The 19,331-nt window shown below is 42.4% G+C and overlaps 1 protein-coding gene across 5 annotated transcripts in view; it reads left to right on the forward strand.

Moving 5' to 3' along the window:
• LOC110508726 (sodium- and chloride-dependent glycine transporter 1) overlaps positions 1-19,331 on the forward strand; it is an 87,502-nt gene extending 68,171 nt beyond the window's left edge. For all 5 annotated transcript variants that reach the window (XM_036966943.1, XM_036966942.1, XM_036966945.1 and 2 more), the window contains 12 exons: positions 1,339-1,495; positions 2,745-2,876; positions 3,618-3,903; positions 5,205-5,337; positions 5,891-6,025; positions 6,293-6,396; positions 12,952-13,189; positions 13,517-13,651; positions 13,861-13,960; positions 14,091-14,191; positions 14,455-14,625; positions 14,908-19,331. In XM_036966943.1, the coding sequence (XP_036822838.1) occupies positions 1,339-1,495; positions 2,745-2,876; positions 3,618-3,903; positions 5,205-5,337; positions 5,891-6,025; positions 6,293-6,396; positions 12,952-13,189; positions 13,517-13,651; positions 13,861-13,960; positions 14,091-14,191; positions 14,455-14,625; positions 14,908-15,126 (1,911 nt within the window). In that variant the 3' untranslated portion in view covers positions 15,127-19,331. The remainder of the gene's footprint in view (positions 1-1,338; positions 1,496-2,744; positions 2,877-3,617; positions 3,904-5,204; positions 5,338-5,890; positions 6,026-6,292; positions 6,397-12,951; positions 13,190-13,516; positions 13,652-13,860; positions 13,961-14,090; positions 14,192-14,454; positions 14,626-14,907) is intronic.

Consider the following 19,331-nt stretch of genomic DNA (forward strand, 5'->3'; position numbering starts at 1 on the left):
CAGCTGTACAGCTGCCCTGCCCTCGCCTCGCACTGAGCAGGTGTGCTCCCCCTTCAGACGCTCAGCAGTTAAAACACACACCACACGCACACAGGCATCACACTGAGGAGATCAGCCTCCACACACACTTTCCCGCGCACAGGTGCGCACATCTCACAAACTCAATGGCCAGCCAGGACATTTTGGCTGTAATAATGTTATTGATATGCAAGAGTTTTGTTTGGTGATATTGTATTATTTATCCCCTCTTTCGTTTACAATTCAACACAGAGGGGTTGGGGATTCTTGTGAAAAAGGTTAACTTTGTTTTAAATGTAACATTTGGGTGCAACTAGACTCCAAACATCACTAGGGGGCAATCACGAAAATATGGGATTTTTCAGTTGTTTTGTTTGTCTTTTGATGATGAATAAGTTGTTTGCCTGCGTGAAGCCGTCTCTGCTGGGAGCAAGGGCCCGGGGAGCTCAGATGGTGCCGTTAGACCGCGTGTGTGTGTTTTTGTTCCTCGTGCTTGCGTGTGTACTTAGCTTTTCATATCCCTCTGACTGCACATAATATCCAACAGTGCACTCCAGGAGACACCAAAACCAAAAACCCACAGCAATCCAAACCTTTGTCACGTGTATGATTAAGGTAGTATAACATTTACCTGAATGAGTTGTATTGAAACTATAACTTGTTGAATAGTTATTAATGGTTCTGTGGTGTCATGGGAGGAAACATGTGCTGCTCTGGCTGTGTGAGTTAGTTAGTCAGATGAACGTAGCAGTCTCAGTAGTGAACTTTTGGGGTTAGTGAGGAGGTCAGGTCAGAACGAGGACCATCTGACACCAACAGATGGAGGGAAGAAACTGCAAATCAGGACGACAAGACCAAATGTTGATTTTGGACACACAACAACAATTTCAGTTTAAATCACGTTTGCACCAATGCGCCCACCTCGACTACAGAGTTCTAACATGCAATGTAGAACTAGGCCTGTAACTGGACAAAAGGGAAGAAGTACTCTAGAATTAAATCATTTGTGCATTTAGCCATCCGCAGTGTTAGCCTCATTACTGGACATGCCACCAAGACCTTTTGGTGTTGGGCATCTACACTGCAGCACTATTCACTAGTACAGTAGCCTATTTCACACTGGTTTGTGTTCAATATTGGTGCAAAGTGCACCTCGGACCTGTACATTCAGCTAAATGTAGGTAGTTGACCGACAGGCTTATTCCTTGAGTTGTGTCTCATTGAGTGAATCGCCTACCCACTCCAGCCTGGAAGTAGACTAAATACAGGTCTCCCTTAACGTTCAAACATCTCTAACGTTCTTCTCTCTTTGTGTTCTAGAATGGAGCTGTTCCAGGGGAACCCGTGAAGACAGATAAGAACTCCAGGAGAGGGAACTGGGGGAACCAGATAGAGTTTATCCTCACCAGCGTGGGCTATGCTGTGGGCTTGGGAAACGTATGGAGGTTCCCCTACCTCTGCTACAGAAATGGAGGAGGTACGTCTTCACACTCACAACACACTGATTATATAGTAGTAATGACAGCAATACATTCTAGTTTATCCACAATACATTTTGCAGTGTTTTAAAAAGCAATCAAAGTAGCAGGTTGTCAAGTTTAAGTTTACGGTCCTCACATTGTGTCAAATGGATCCAAGTCATTCTTGGCTTCATTCCCCCTCAATTCAAATGTTTTCACTCCTACAGTTGTCTTTAGTCTTCTATACATTTTGTGTTCGGGGATCGCCATAGAAGGGCACACAGATGCAGTAGCCTGTGCATTAGGTCACATAATGACATAGCTGAGTATAGAGCCAAGGGGACTGGTGTAGCTCAAGGCTCTGCAGTAATAACACCACAGTAGACTATCAGCTTGCTGAGGCCTGGGCTACGTCCCAAAAGGCACCCTATTCCCAATATTGTGCACTACTTTTGACCAAGGCTCATAGGTAAAAAAGAATGCTCTGGTCAAAAGTTGTGCACTATAGGGAATAGGAAGCTATTTGTGTCGCAGACAGCCTGCTCCTCAATCTCCAGTCTTTCCTCTAACACATGATTTCAGACTACAGTCCCAGAGGACAGGTTATTCCCCAGACCCATTGGCCCCAGTGGCCCCCACGTTAAACCAGTCAAGCAGACAGAGGATTGCTGCCTGGCTTAGCATCACCCTCTGTTTGATGCTCCCTCACCTCATTCACCTCTTCTGGCTGGCATAGACATAAACATCTCTCCTTCCAATCTGACCCCTCACTGCATTACGCTGCAGAAATAGGATATTGCCATGGGATGCCAAGTTTTCTATATGAGCTAGGCAATTTTTCTATTCTAGACACAAACATGACCTTAACATTTGACTGCTCATTCACTGAGCATTGCATAGCAAAAATATGATATTGCCCATGTCTGGGGATGACAACTTTTATATGTATGAAAAATAATTATATTTTTATTATAGACACAAACATGACCTTACAATCCATCCACTCACTCACTCACCGAGCATTAAGTAGCATAAACAGGATATAGTCACAGCACGGAATACCAATTTCTGTATATTGATTTATTTTTCATTTGAATGACCATTAGGTAAGCCATTGGTTGTGAGCAATAATTAACATATGCATACTTACAATAAGTACAAGTTTAAAGATTCAAATAACACAAAGCTGGATTCTAGTCGATTTCATACAAATGTTTTGGCTTGACTAACTGTTGACCTGACCCACATGTTATTGTTGTTTAACAGGAGCCTTCATGTTCCCCTACTTCATAATGCTGGTGTTCTGTGGGATCCCTCTGTTCTTCCTGGAGCTCTCCTTCGGACAGTTCGCCAGCCAGGGATGCCTGGGGGTCTGGAGGATCAGTCCCATGTTCAAAGGTGAGCCAGTTAACAACCACTGCTGCCGTTGGTCAGTCATGTTCAAAGGCAAGCCGACAACCACTGCTGCCGTTGGTCAGTCATGTTCAAAGGCAAGCCAACAACCACTGCTGCCGTTGGTCAGTCATGTTCAAATGCAAGCCAACAACCACTGCTGCCGTTGGTCAGTCATGTTCAAAGGCAAGCCAACAACCACTGCTGCCATTGGTCAGTCATGTTCAAAGGCAAGCCAACAACCACTGCTGCCGTTGATCAGTCATGTTCAAAGGCAAGCCAACAACCACTGCTGCCATTGGTCAGTCATGTTCAAAGGCAAGCCAACAACCACTGCTGCCGTTGGTCAGTCATGTTCAAAGGCAAGCCAACAACCACTGCTGCCGTTGGTCAGTCATGTTCAAAGGCAAGCCAACAACCACTGCTGCCGTTGGTCAGTCATGTTCAAAGGCAAGCCAACAACCACTGCTGCCGTTGGTCAGTCATGTTCAAAGGCAAGCCAACAACCACTGCTGCCGTTGGTGATTGGCATTACGTCATTGCTATTGGTCAGTGGCATCCAACTAATCACTGACTGTATCTCATGCTTAGGAAACTGAAAGGTGGAAAATAAATGGCAACATCTATTGTCTGCTTGGAATGCTTAATGTCATTTTAAAAAAAACATTACTTCAGTCAGAGAAGTCCATTCACCTCTTCAGCTCCTGGTATCATTCTAATGTTGTTTCAATCCCTCTCCTGCATCAGGTGTGGGCTACGGGATGATGGTGGTGTCCACCTACATCGGTATCTACTACAACGTGGTGATCTGCATCGCCTTCTACTACTTCTTCTCCTCCATGACCAACCTGCTGCCGTGGACCTACTGCAACAACCCCTGGAACACGCCCACCTGCAACGGCGTGGTGACGCCCACGGGCATCAACAACACCCTGGCCAATGTCACCCGCAGCCTGGTCACCGGGGCCGCTGAGGTCGCCGTGGAGGTGGTCAATAAGACCAAGAGGACCAGCCCCAGCGAGGAGTACTGGAAGTAAGGCCTAACCCGGACCCGGAGTCAGTTATCAATCTTTATTTGAATCCCAAAAGATCTTGTTCTAGATTAGGGCTGTGACGATACCTGTATCGCAATATTTTTTCCCATGGCAAAAATGAAAACATAAAGCAAACTATTTGGTCCTTTAAAAACCAGCTGTATGTAAAATATTGTGTGTTTTAGCTTGGAAAATAACTAAACGTGACTCTGGATGGCAACACAAAGACGTTTTCCTTAAAAGGTTCATTCGTGTTTTGTTTTCTTGCCACGATACTAATGAGTTTTGCGATTCTGGTATCGTCCCGGCCCTATTCTAGATCTGTTGAGTGCTGGAAGTAAGGCCTGAGTGTGGAGTTGAAAAATTCCCAGGTTTTCCAGAAGCCCTGGACGGAGAATTCCAGATTTCCTGCTTATTCCTTTCTGATTCCAGGAATTTCCAACTGGGATTTCTATAAAACCTGGGAACTTGAGGAGTTACCATCATTTTTCAACCCTACAGTACCTGAGTGGGAAGGTGTGGGCATGGCTGACTCTGATTCAGGTGTACTAGATTAAAGAGACTGCAAGGGTTAATACACACTATTACTCCTAGATACATGTATGTTCAGTAAAGCAGCACCCAACGTGTTTTGACACAAAGTATGTTTGACTATGGGTTAACAAAAGAGGGTTTGTGTATCTCTGTAAAGGAATGTTTGAGATGCTAGATACTTCAGTTGATTTTAACAAGACCAGTCAGAAAAAAAAACAAGCAGGCAAGCATGTTTGCCTTGCTAATCCGGGCCTACGATGAATCATCCAGCCTTCACCAAGCATTACTCATTGTTCACTGTCTGAGGTACACACCATTAGATGTTTAGTATAATTTCCAAGAAAATAATATTATCTGGATTCTTACTACATGGGGAGTAGTGTAGCTGTTCTATGCCCCTAGCATTGAGAATAGGACCCATTCAAAGGAAACAGTGTGGTTGGTTAATGACTTTCTAAATGTTTTGTGCTTAGCCTTCCGTCCGGGTGGTGCTGTCTGTCAGTATATCATGAAAGGAGTTGTTGTTCCCGTCAACTGTCAGTAAAGATAATCCATTGTCTTGGCACCAAGTGGTTTTTGGTCGAGCTGCTGCTGCATTGAAATATGGGCTTCGCTCATTGTAATGCCAGGGTACATCCGAACAATGCTTCTTCTCTATCTTTCAGGAATTAACGTAAAGACATTATTTGTCCCTGCGGCACTAACTATATATTCCACGTTGTTGTTGTGAATAGACACGGTGATACATTTTTTCTCCTCCCCACAGACACTATGTGCTGAAGATCTCAGACGACATCGGGAACTTCGGGGAAGTCCGTCTCCCTATTCTGGGATGTCTGGCCGTGTCCTGGGTGGTGGTCTTCCTCTGTCTCATCAGAGGAGTCAAGTCTTCAGGAAAGGTGAGGTGTCTTTCTTTCTATCTCTCTCTCTCTCTCTCTCCCTTTCTCTCTCTCTCTCTCTCTCTCTCTCTCTCTCTCTCTCTCTCTCTCTCTCTCCCTTTCTCTCTCTCTCTCTCTCTCTCTCCCTTTCTCTCTCCCTTTCTCTCTCCCTTTCGCTCTCCCTTTCTCTCTCCCTTTCTCTCTCTCTCCCTTTCTCTCTCTCTCTCTCCCTTTCTCTCTCTCCCTTTCTCTCTCTCCCTTTCTCTCTCTCTCTTTCCCTTTCTCTCTCTCTCTTTCCCTTTCTCTCTCTCTCCCTTTCTCTCTCTCTCTCTCCCTTTCTCTCTCTCTTTCTCTCTCTCTCTCTCTCTCTCTCTCTCTCTCTCTCTGTCTCTCTCTCTCTCTCTCTTTCTTGCTCTCTCGCTCTCTCTCACCTCCAAATGTCATTGTTTGGGCCAGTAGTTTTTCCTGGTCAAATAACTTAGTCTACAGTCTGGAATAACTCCTGGTCATAGTGCATAATTGACACACATTCGGGTATTTTCTCACTCGTTCTTCTCCTCTCGATGGTCCCCAGGTGGTGTACTTCACAGCGACGTTCCCCTACGTGGTGCTGACCATCCTGTTTATCAGAGGCATCACCCTGGAGGGAGCTGTCACCGGAATCAAGTACTACCTAACCCCACAGTGGCATAAGATCCTTGACGCTAAGGTGTGGTTAATCATATAGAAATAACATAGTTATAAGTCCTGGAATTCTTTGCCATTACTGTAGTGAAGTACTACTTTATATGAGTTGTAAACAGTTACTGTTTATTACTCGTATAATAGCTCTGTAGCTCTTCATAGCGTAGGTTCATTGGCTTTCTCATAACACAGCTGTTGAAAGAGACAGTTTGATCAGATGTAATATGCCTCAGATATTAAATAAGGTTGTTCTTCAGTGGTTGTACTGACACATGTTTGTCCGTCTGTCCAGGTGTGGGGAGACGCTGCCTCTCAGATCTTCTACTCTCTGGGCTGTGCATGGGGAGGGCTCATCACTATGGCCTCCTACAACAAGTTCCACAACAACTGCTACAGGTTCTCTACTCTTCCTCTCCCCTCCCTGTTCCCCCCTAAACTCTCCACTTTACTACCAAATAAATCCCAAATGGCATCCTATTGGGTCCTGGTCAGAAGTAGTGCACTATAAAGGGACTAAGGTACCATTTGGGACGCATATCCTGTCAGAGTTCAGGTCTTTTTCTGTGTCAAAAAAGGGCTTAGGTGGTGTGTGTAGCAGGGGGCGTGGCAGAGGGTGTGGCAATTTTTTTTTTTTTTACATTTTAGAGGCCACCGTCTTGGTGGTGTAGAGAAATGTGAGCATTTTTAAGCCAAATTCCTGCAATGATACACATTTCTCCATGGAGTTTTAAAGCTAATTTCCTGGGATTTTATGCATTTTGCCATGGCTAATGCTGTGTTCTTTTGCTCCCACATGATAGCAAAATGAATACTGCTAAATGTATTGTTTTTGGAATTTTCTTTTCTCTCTGACTGTCTAGCTTTTATTATTTATAAATATATAGGTCCATTATAGTTTATACAAACTTTATATCTGTTTTAGTCATTTAAGTTTACATTTCAAGCGTTTTTCATCCCAATTTTTTTTTTTTTTTTTTAACTGTTTGGATTTAGTTAACCGAAAAAATGCTTTGGCGGCCTGCCCAAGAATTACAATGGCAGACAAATCCCTGGAGTTGTGTAAGCGGTTACACTATTGCAGTTCTTCGTGCTCAGTTGGAGTGAATCAGGAGGGGTCTTTGTTGCCTCTCTGGGTGCGATCACGCTACAGTGTCAGCAGAGATGAACAGACATTGTGCAGAATAGAGGAGGGCAGCTACAAATTGCAAGAATTGATGGAGTATGGTGTGATGGTGTGTGGTGTATGGTGTGATGGTGTATGGTGTGTATGGAGTATGGTGTGTGGTGTGATGGTGTGATGGTGTGTATGGAGTATGGTGTGATGGTGTGTATGGAGTATGGTGTGATGGTGTATGGAGTATGGTGTGATGGTGTATGGAGTATGGTGTGTGGTGTATGGTGTGATGGTGTGTATGGAGTATGGTGTATGGTATGTATGGAGCATGGTATGTGGTGTATGGAGTATGGTGTGTATGGAGTATGGTGTGTATGGAGTATGGTGTGATGGTGTGTGGTGTATGGTGTGTATGGTGTATGGTGTGTGTGGTGTGATGGTGTGTACTGCATACCACTGTACTGTAGGTGGAGGACAGAGGCATCACACTGAGAGAGTGAAGGAGACCAAAAAAATTGACTGCTGTTACGCCTGCGGTTGCATTGTTAACTTTGTAGTCCAACTCAAAACTCCCCTGGAAACTGGAAGAGGTTTTCTCTTCTCTATAACACCACCATGTGGTTGAAGGGCAGAAGTGATGGACAGTATACTATAAATCAGGGATTCTTAAACTCTTTCAGCCTGGGACCCAAATTAGAAATACTGTGTTTTCCTGGGACCCAAGCTTAGGCAAATATGCAACTATAAATAAATATCAGTACATTTCATTGCCCTTATGCCTAAAACAAATGTAATACAGACATAAACAAATAACAATTAAATGAATTACCCATATAAATAGCTATTCATGTTTATTTTTCCCATTAAAAACACTCTTACATATCTGTCTAGGTTGGAACTGTTGCAGTTAAAATACAATAAATCATTTTCATTCTGAACTGGAATAAACGGATTGATCACATCACACAGATGTAGACCAGAACACACACACAGTCCTAATGAGAGGTGTGTAGCAGGCTGAAGTTTTCAACAAGCATGTCTATTCTGGGCTCAGTTTTTGACAGTGCAACACTGAGGTCATGCTCTGCATTGAGACTGTTTATGTTCTTTTTTTTTTAAGTGTGCCAGAGTTGAGAACCCTGACTGACATAGGTTTGTGGTGCCAAACTGGTTTCGAACATCTACTGCTTTCTCAGTCAGACAGGAGACTGCTTCCTAAGGAATCCAGAACAGTGTGTGTTTGTCCCAAAAAGTGTCTTGCTTCAATCAGTTTATTCCAGTTCAGAATAAAACATATTTATTGTATTTTAACACCGACAGTTCCAACCTGGACTTTCTACAGTAAGATGTACAGTAGGCCTGATCATTTCTACAGTAAGATGTACAGTAGGCCCGATCATTTCTACAGTAAGATGTACAGTAGGCCCGATCATTTCTACAGTAAGATGTACAGTAGGCCCGATCATTTCTACAGTAAGATGTACAGTAGGCCCGATCATTTCTACAGTAAGATGTACAGTAGGCCCGATCATTTCTACAGTAATATGTACAGTAGGTCCGATCATTTCTACAGTAAGATGTACAGTAGGCCCGATCATTTCTACAGGAAGATGTACAGTAGGCCCAATCATTTCTAAAGTATGATGTACAGTAGGCCTGATAATTTTGCATCTTCATCTGTATTTAGGGGTATCACTATCAATAATAGCTAGCTAGCTTGCTTTGGCTAACGTTAGCCATTAGCTGTGTACAAGGCTAGGGGATTATTTGAAAGAGAAACTCACATCTACTACTATGAGAGATAGTAACATTACTTTCTTATTTCTGCTTATCATCATCACCTGTTATAAAATGACAACAATGCCTTGCTGGTTGACTTACTTTTCCACTGTCGAAGCACAGTTTCCTGAAGCATTCTGCCCTGTTCTGAAAGAACTCCCTGGGTTTACCGTCATGCTGTGGATGTTTGGTCAGGACGTGTCGTTTTAGTCATTTGTTTGTTTTGAGAGTCTTATTACTCAACACTTCCCTGTACAAAACATATTGTGGGCGCTCCTAGTTACAGTGCCTTGCGAAAGTATTCGGCCCCCTTGAACTTTGCGACCTTTTGCCACATTTCAGGCTTCAAACATAAAGATATAAAACTGTATTTTTTTGTGAAGAATCAACAACAAGTGGGACACAATCATGAAGTGGAATTTTTTTAACGAATCAAAAACTGAAAAATTGGCCGTGCAAAATTATTCAGCCCCCTTAAGTTAATACTTTGTAGCGCCACCTTTTGCTGCGATTACAGCTGTAAGTCGCTTGGGGTATGTCTCTATCAGTTTTGCACATCGAGAGACTGACATTTTTTCCCATTCCTCCTTGCAAAACAGCTCGAGCTCAGTGAGGTTGGATGGAGAGCATTTGTGAACAGCAGTTTTCAGTTCTTTCCACAGATTCTCGATTGGATTCAGGTCTGGACTTTGACTTGGCCATTCTAACACCTGGATATGTTTATTTTTGAACCATTCCATTGTAGATTTTGCTTTATGTTTTGGATCATTGTCTTGTTGGAAGACAAATCTCCGTCCCAGTCTCAGGTCTTTTGCAGACTCCATCAGGTTTTCTTCCAGAATGGTCCTGTATTTGGCTCCATCCATCTTCCCATCAATTTTAACCACCTTCCCTGTCGCTGCTGAAGAAAAGCAGGCCCAAACCATGATGCTGCCACCACCATGTTTGACAGTGGGTATGGTGTGTTCAGGGTGATGAGCTGTGTTGCTTTTACACCAAACATAACGTTTTGCATTGTTGCCAAAAAGTTCAATTTTGGTTTCATCTGACCAGAGCACCTTCTTCCACATGTTTGGTGTGTCTCCCAGGTGGCTTGTGGCAAACTTTAAACAACACTTTTTATGGATATCTTTAAGAAATGGCTTTCTTCTTGCCACTCTTCCATAAAGGCCAGATTTGTGCAATATACGACTGATTGATGTCCTATGGACAGAGTCTCCCACCTCAGCTGTAGATCTCTGCAGTTCATCCAGAGTGATCATGGGCCTCTTGGCTGCATCTCTGATCAGTCTTCTCCTTGTATGAGCTGAAAGTTTAGAGGGACGGCCAGGTCTTGGTAGATTTGCAGTGGTCTGATACTCCTTCCATTTCAATATTATCGCTTGCACAGTGCTCCTTGGGATGTTTAAAGCTTAGGAAATCTTTTTGTATCCAAATCCGGCTTTAAACTTCTTCACAACAGTATCTCGGACCTGCCTGGTGTGTTCCTTGTTCTTCATGATGCTCTCTGGAGAGAGTTTGCTGCACTGAAAGTAAAGGGGCTGAATAATTTTGCACGCCCAATTTTTCAGTTTTTGATTTGTTAAAAAAGTTTGAAATATCCAATAAATGTCGTTCCACTTCATGATTGTGTCCCACTTGTTGTTGATTCTTCACAAAAAAATACAGTTTTATATCTTTATGTTTGAAGCCTGAAATGTGGCAAAAGGTCGCAAAGTTCAAGGGGGCCGAATACTTTCGCAAGGCACTGTATTTCTCAAAGTTTGTATGAAAGAGAGAGAAACTCATCGCTGTTTTTGCGTTCCATGACTATTGAGCTCAGTCAGTCCATTTGATGCCAGCGGTGAGGGTCAGTGGTCACTGGCTAACATATGGGATCAATATCATGCCAAATGTCTTCACAAATGTAAATCACCAATCCACAAATGTAAATCACCAATCCACAAATGTAAATCACTTTCCACAAATGTAAATCACCAATCCTCAAATGTAAATCACTTTCCACAAATGTAAATCACCAATCCACAAATGTAAATCACTTTGATTTACATTTGTGGATTGGTGATTTACATTTGTGAATACATTTGGCATGATATTGATCCCATACTAACGGCGCATCTGCTGCTGAACAACAGAGCTGCAGCGTGTGGGTCGCGGAGTGATCTTCAATAACATTGCAGAAAAAATATCTGGTACATCGCAAAGCACACTGGCATCTCCCTCTCCCACTCTGCCAGCTGCTAAACTGAGCAGCGACCGCAGCTAAGCAGAGAGCCCACTGAACAGAGAGCTCAGGTGCACTTGACCAAATCAATTCCAGTAATTCATGAAATAATTATACATTTACTCTGACACGTCGCGACCCACCATTAACAGGAAGTGAGTCGCCACCCATACTTTAAAATGGACTGCAATCAATGATAGAGTAGTAAGTACTGTAACTAACAAACCCACCAGCTGTAAGCAGGAAAAATATTTCTCTTTCTCTCTCTTCAGTATTTATCACTATTTGCTATTATGCAATTAAGATGTAGACTGTTTAATATGAATTTGAACTGGAAATACAGTGGGGCAAAAAAGCATTTAGTCAGCCACCAATTGTGCAAGTTCTCCCACTTAAAAAGATGAGAGAGGCCTGTAATTTTCATCATGGGTACACTTCAACTATGCCAGACAAAATGTGAAAAGAAAAATCCAGAAAATCACATTGTAGGATTTTTAATGAATTTATTTGCAAATAATGGTGGAAAATAAGTAATTGGTCAATAACAAAAGTTTATCTCAATACTTTGTTATATACCCTTTGTTGGCAATGACAGAGGTCACACGTTTTCTGTAAGTCTTCACAAGGTTTTCACACACTGTTGCTGGTATTTTGGCCCATTCCTCCATGCATTTTCACTCAAAATCTCACGATACATGGCCCCATTCATTCTTTCCTTTACACGGATCAGTCGTCCTGGTCCCTTTGCAGAAAAATAGCCCCAAAGCATGATGTTTCCACCCCCATGCTTCACAGTAGGTATGGTGTTCTTTGAATGCAACTCAGCATTCTTTGTCCTCCAAACACGACGAGTTGAGTTTTTACCAAAAAGTTATATTTTGGTTTCATCTGACCATGTGACATTCTCCCAATCTTCTTCTGGATCATCCAAATGCTCTCTAGCAAACTTCAGACGGGCCTGGACATGTACTGGCTTAAGCAGGGGGACACGTCTGGCACTGCAGGATTTGAGTCCCTGGTGGCGTAGTGTGTTACTGATGGTAGGCTTTGTTACTTTGGTCCCAGCTCTCTGCAGGTCATTCACTAGGTCCCCCCGTGTGGTTCTGGGATTTTTGCTCACCGTTCTTGTGATCATTTTGACCCCACGGGGTGAGATCTTGCGTGGAGCCCCAGATCGAGGGAGATTATCAGTGGTCTTGTATGTCTTCCATTTCCTAATAATTGCTCCCACAGTTGATTTCTTCAAACCAAGCTGCTTACCTATTGCAGATTCAGTCTTCCCAGCCTGGTGCAGGTCTACAATTTTGTTTCTGGTGTCCTTTGACAGCTCTTTGGTCTTGGCCATAGTGGAGTTTGGAGTGTGACTGTTTGAGGTTGTGGACAGGTGTCTTTTATACTGATAACAAGTTCAAACAGGTGCCATTAATACAGATAACGAGTGGAGGACAGAAGAGCCTCTTAAAGAAGAAGTTACAGGTCTGTGAGAGCCAGAAATCTTGCTTGTTTGTAGGTGACCAAATACTTATTTTCCACCATAATTTGCAAATAAATTCATAAAAAATCCTACAATGTGATTTTCTGGATTTTTTTCCTAATTTTGTCTGTCATAGTTGAAGTGTACCTATGATGAAAATTACAGGCCTCTCTCATCTTTTTAAGTGGGAGAACTTGCACAATTGGTGGCTGACTAAATACTTTTTTGCCCCACTGTATGTATGAGGGTGAAAAGCACCGATTGCATCTTAGTGGACCGATACAACTTAATGCTGGTTAATGTAATATACTAATAACCTTCTCTTCCTGTTTTCTCTCCTTTGATTGGTTACCCATACAGGGACAGCATCATCATCAGCATCACCAACTGTGCAACCAGCGTGTATGCAGGCTTCGTCATCTTCTCCATCCTGGGCTTCATGGCCCACCACCTGAACGTGGATGTATCTGAGGTTGCCGACCACGGCCCCGGCCTGGCCTTCGTGGCCTACCCAGAGGCCCTCACTCTGCTGCCCATCTCTCCCCTCTGGTCCCTGCTCTTCTTCTTCATGCTCATCCTGCTGGGCCTGGGGACTCAGGTGAGTCTGTCAACTACCATGATATCCTTGCTTTGTCCCAAATGGCACCCTATTACCGTTTGGCTCTGGTCAAAAGTAGTGCACTATGTATGGAATAGGGTAACACTGTTTATTCTCTCTGACATCATTGCATGCATGTCTAGGATCAAAAGGCTCCTCAACAGCTTCTACCCCCAAGCTATAAGACTGCTGAACAATTAATAATATCGCCACCGGATAATTTACATTGACCCCCCTCCCTTTTGTACACTGCTGCTAATCGCTGTTTATTATCTATGCATAGTCACTGCTGAGTGTTGACCTGTCAGTGTGTGTCCCGGTGTGCAGTTCTGCCTGCTGGAGACCCTGGTAACGGCCATCGTGGATGAGATCGGTACTGACTGGATCATTAGGAACAAAACGGTGGTCACAGGAGGAGTGGCTATAGTGGGCTTCCTGTTGGGGGTGCCGCTCACCACACAGGTAATGGACTGGAGATGTTTACACACACACACACACACACACACACACACACACACACACACACACACACACACACACACACACACACACACACACAAACATACACATGCATGTGTACACACACATAAACACACACTTAATTATCCAGGCACAAATATTCAGGATGTATACTGATGTTGCGTTCTCTACCTGTGCTCTCATGTATCTAGGCTGGGATCTACTGGCTACTGCTCATGGATAACTACGCTGCTAGTTTCTCTCTGGTTATCATCTCCTGCATCATGTGCATCTGCATCATGTACGTCTATGGTGAGTCCAACTGTCTTTCCTCGATTATAAATGCCTATCGTCCACAATGCTCTGCCAACGCTCTTGGTGAAAGCTGATCAAACTGACTGGAATGGAATGACTGACAACATGCTGTACTGTTTGTGTTCAGGACACAAGAAATACTTCAAGGACGTTGAGATGATGCTGGGCTTCCCCCCTCCCATCTTCTTCCGGGTCTGCTGGAGATTTGTGTCGCCCATCATCATATCTGTAAGATAGTAGCTACCACCCAGTGCCTCCTTGTTGACATGTTTTAGAGGCTTGACCTGCTCTGCATTCCATTCCACTTGTCTAATCCTCGCTAATCTGTGTTGCTCAACAACACCTGTCATGCAAAAAACCTGCCAGAATACCATGAGACACACACAAGTGATCGATGAAGATATGTACTGTATGAGGATTGAAATAGGGTATATTCTGTTAAATTAAATGACTTGACCCCGGTGACCCCTCTCCTCTCTTTGAATTTGCAGTTCATCCTGATCTTCACAGTGATCCAGTACAAGCCCATCACCTACAATGACTACGTGTATCCTGGCTGGTCCCTAGCCATCGGCTTCCTTATGGCCATGTCCTCCGTCACATGTATACCCATCTATGCTCTATACAAGATCTCCAAGTCTGAGGGAACAACATTTTTGGAGGTAAAATCCACAGGATCTCTGTTTAGAGCTTTGTCTGTCTTTAGTATTGGAAGCAGATGTTGTTCGCACTAGTAGTGGAAGTGTTTTAGTTTTTTCTGTTGAATGGCACATGTTGCCGAAGGTCTTTGAACTGAAAGAAATGAAGGATAGTAAAAGAGAACCCGATTTTGTGTTATGTTATTCCAGAACTTTCTCACCTACTTTACCTGCCTCTAATTAGCAATAAATAATAAACCTGTGTCCCTCCCATCACATTGACCTCTGAACCTTTACCCCTTACAGCGGTTGAAGAATTCATGCAAGGCGGACATAAAGTGGGGCCCGGCCCTGAGTGAGCACCGGATAGGCCACTACGCCGCCCCAGTCTCAGAGGCAGAAGTGGAGGTGCGTCCCCTGAAAGAGGAGCTGAAGGAGAAGGAGGATGAGAAGAGGGATGAGATCAGCCTCACCATCCAGGGCAGCAACGGCTCCACAGCACACAACACTACCCCCAGCGCATAGAGGCCCCCCCTGGGCCAGCTCCAGCCCCCTCCCAACCACCCCTCACCCTTTCCCACCGCACTGTGGGGAAAACCCGCTCGCTGGAGACCTTTACATATTGTAAGGGCTTATTATTTCTAACCTCTAGAGAAATTGGTCATCATCCAAAAGAATTGTATTTCTTGTTTCAACTTCATTTCACAATGCAGTTTCTTGTAAACACGTGATTTGTTTTCTTCTTCATATTATGCAGGAGTTGAAGTAGAAATACACACTGTAAAGAAATCCACTCGGAATTGGCAACTTTTCTAGCGACAGTGCTGGCGGTTTTAAAGCTGGAGACCAAATGTTATTTTGGTCAGTGTAGACACATGGCACCACTCTAGGGACTGATCCTTCCCTTCTGTTGTTTTCTCTACGGTATAGCTTTAGGCTCTCAGTACCCTCTAATACATGATAGTCTCCACTACTCAGACTGTTACGTATGCTGCTTTAGGGTTACCCAGAACAACTCATATTGGAGTAAGCCAGTGGCTATTTAGCTACTCCTAAATATTTTATTTGAACAACACAGTAAAGCCATTCTACTTCCAATGTTGTAAACAACTAACATACATTACAGCACCAACTCCCCAAACACACACAGTGTTGGTCTCCAGCTTTCTGAACACCTACCCTGACTGACGCCCATGATTTCCCCATGCCCATTCTCAGGGTCCCAAAATGATTTACTACTTACTGACCAAGTTCAATACCTGAGTACATTTTATTTGATTATGGTAGGCTTTACATTAGAGAGGGAGCTAAGACAACCATAACATGTTCACACACAAAAACAAATGGGTGGATGGATGCAACTGAGTACAATAAAGTGCCATCTCTCTTTTAGTCTTCCAGGTATTTCCGTGGGAAATGCATCTCAAGATGTGGCATCTCACTTGTGAAGGGAACGTTTAATTGACGACAGAAGCAGCTACAGATGTAGGCTCTTAATTTGACCCGTTTTTTAACACCAGGAAAATAATCATGCCACAACAGAGTGATCAAATGAAGGTCCTACATCTGTAGCATATCAAGGAGGGAGGACACAGTGGTGTTGCGTCATAGCCTCTGTTACTCACAAGTAGGATTTGCTCCAACAAGGCATGTTACCAAAAACATGTTAAACATGCATGAACTTTAATATCTCGGTGGCATAGCTGGAGTATGTGTCTTTGTTAACTTTTTCAAAACTGAGAGACTTGCATACGCAGGTGTCTTTGCAGAGGAAAATATGTGTATTTACAGGCGTTTTAAAGCTCTGAGCCAAGTAGTGATGTGATTGGATGTGGAAACAGGAAGGAGAGAAGCCATTGGTTGGCCTGGAGATGGAGTTTGTCTCCACAAGATAAAAAATAAAAAAATCAGTTACTGAATTATGTAGTTTATATGTAGTTGTATCGTTCTGTCAATAGAATTATCTTACTTTATCTTTCATTATTGTAAAGTAACATAGTAAATAATTATAAGGAAGACATGTTTATTTTGTAAAGAAGCTACAGTATCTTAAGAAATAACAGTAATGTTTACCATTCCTCATCCATGACTTGATTTTTATTGGTAATTGATTTATTTTAGGGGGTTGGAGTGGGAGGGAGATGTATTTCAGTCACTTTGTGGCAGGATGCTGTGGGGTTGTGCTAGCACAGATAGCTGGAATTGACAATGGTCAAGAAGTCCCATTTCTCTATCCAATTCAATGCATTCGTCTCCGCTCTGTTGCGTTGCATCTGTGTTGTATTGAGGCAGAGACCTGTCTGGTAACATTGTGAATCCACTGGGTCCTAGCCTGGCCTGCACTGATGGAGAGAGGTAGTCTGGAAATGCAGCTGCTTAAGTGCTAGAGCATCGCATCTTAGTGAAGCTTCCCATTTTTTATTTCTTCTTTAACCAGTACGTCACTGAATATAATATTCAACATCTTTGTCAGACTGCTTAAATCCAGTTTCTGCTGTCGAATATATGACTGATTTGTTCTCCTTCTATTTTACTTCAGTTTCTCTGTGTTAAAAGTGTCATGACAGTTAGCTATCCAGACACTCAGGGGAGTAGGTTGTTACTTAGTGGTGAAAGTATTTGGTTCCAATTGGCCTCTTATTGACTATGTAGGGCACTAGGGCTCTGGTCAAAAGTAGTGCACTATAAAGGGAATAGGGTGCCATTTGGGACGTACCCAAATTCGTTGGTTATTTGAACTAACACAAAAAGCACACCAGTAGGTTAGATGCAGCCCAACAGACTCAAGCTTTACTTCAGATGACAACAGACTAGTGTGTTCTCCTTTGATGCTGACAGAAGCACAGTACGGCCACACGAATCATCAACCTGTTCTAAAGCAGAGTAGGAGTGGTCCTGGAATAGCACAGGATATTAATAATGATGATGGTTTTGACTGATGTGTTCTATACACTGTGGATACATATCATTTTGGTAATAAGGAGTTTACAGCAGGTGTAAATGGTTGAGCTAAAGTGGGTTAGTATATAATGGCCCTGATGACAGGATTTGATAACAGAATGAAATGGTGTATGATTATTCTAGACATGCCGGCTCAGGTCAGGTTGCCTCTGGATACTTCCAGGGAGTCCTCTAGGACTTTTATTTCTTCTTTCTCCTGTTACTGTTAAACTGTTGACTTGTAGTCCTCTTATTTATTAGCTGCAGTAGCTAGTAAGTTAAGGATAACCACCATGCTATTGCAACCGTTTGGTCTCTGCTGTCCACCGAACTCTTCCTCTATCAGATACTTGTACAGTCATGTAAAAACTGGTGTTTGTGTGTTTATTTGTTTTTATTTGGGGGTAGGTAGGATTTTTTTCTTGTAGTAAAAGTAGCCGATGTTAAGTGTAATATGTATTTGTGTGTAGTCGATACCTTACTACTGAGTACTGTTCTTAGATCAGGATAGTGTCAGTATTGATGTCATGTAATTCTAATCAATCAGTAACTATCAATTTTGTCATGTAACAAAACACAATCTACCTTTTAAGAGATCTTTTGTTTTTTTTTACTAAAAAATATATATATTTTATTGTCACAATTGAATCATCCATGTTCAGTGACACTACCTTTATCGTGTTCTAAAAGCCAGCTGATATCAAAAGTATTGCCAAACAAAAGCTTGGGTTGAAACTTGAAATGTGCATTTTACAGTATGTTCTGTTGGAGGTACACGGCGGCTGGGGAAAGTATATAATAACAGTATTAATCCATTTTACGTAGTAATAATGCCAATAGTATTAAGCCAACACCGTGGTACTATACTGCAGCGACATCCGGTTACAATGTAGCGACTGTACTGTAAATTCCGTTGTGTAAAGAGACTGGCCTTTTCGATTTGATGGAGTATTTTACATGGCAAGGCAAAAAAAAAGATTACAGAAATCAAACGCCAAAATCGGTAACATTGTAACTGCAATAAATATGACATTAGATCAAAATATCAATGTATTGGGGAAGTGTTTTAGAATATAAACTAATTGGACAATAAGGAATGGGTTCAACCAAATGTCTCATATCCAGAGTAAGAATCTTATTTTATTCTTCCCTTTTTGCACTGGGATTATTATTTGGTGAGATCTTTCCTTCAAAATTAATATAAGCAGGTAGTGAAAAATGTACACTCAAGGACACATTAGATGAATATTCATCTTTTTTGGACATTGTTTTTCATCTCATTTAGAAATCGTTGTAGTAAGTCATCTATATATGGGATGTAAGAAATGAATACGTTACCAGTTCTGAAAACTGATACTCGGCCTCTACTGTACTAAAACTGTGATTTATCTACTCTGGTTTTCGACGATCACCGAGGAGATCTTGAATTTCTAACTCATAAACATGTTTTTACACGTTTTTTTTTCAGCACTTTAAATCAAGTAATTTGTGTTTATAACATATTTAACAATACAAACTTCCATTTTGAAATAAGGCCTTTACAGTGGTCTGCACAAGCTGCTGTGTCAACATGTCAGCAGAGAAGACACAATGTTATGCCAATGTCAATTCTATCACAGTGGAGAATAAAGCACAAATGAAATGAACACAGTGCTGGTACTTTCTCATATATATCTAACCATGTCTCTTGAACCTTAGGGCCAAAATCCATTGAATTGTCTTAGTCATGTCAGCTGTATATCGTAAACTGTGCCATTACAAATGGTAAATAAAATCTATTTTAAAGATCA

This window comes from Oncorhynchus mykiss, chromosome 28 (assembly GCF_013265735.2).
Source record: "Oncorhynchus mykiss isolate Arlee chromosome 28, USDA_OmykA_1.1, whole genome shotgun sequence".
Classification (NCBI taxonomy): domain Eukaryota; kingdom Metazoa; phylum Chordata; class Actinopteri; order Salmoniformes; family Salmonidae; genus Oncorhynchus; species Oncorhynchus mykiss.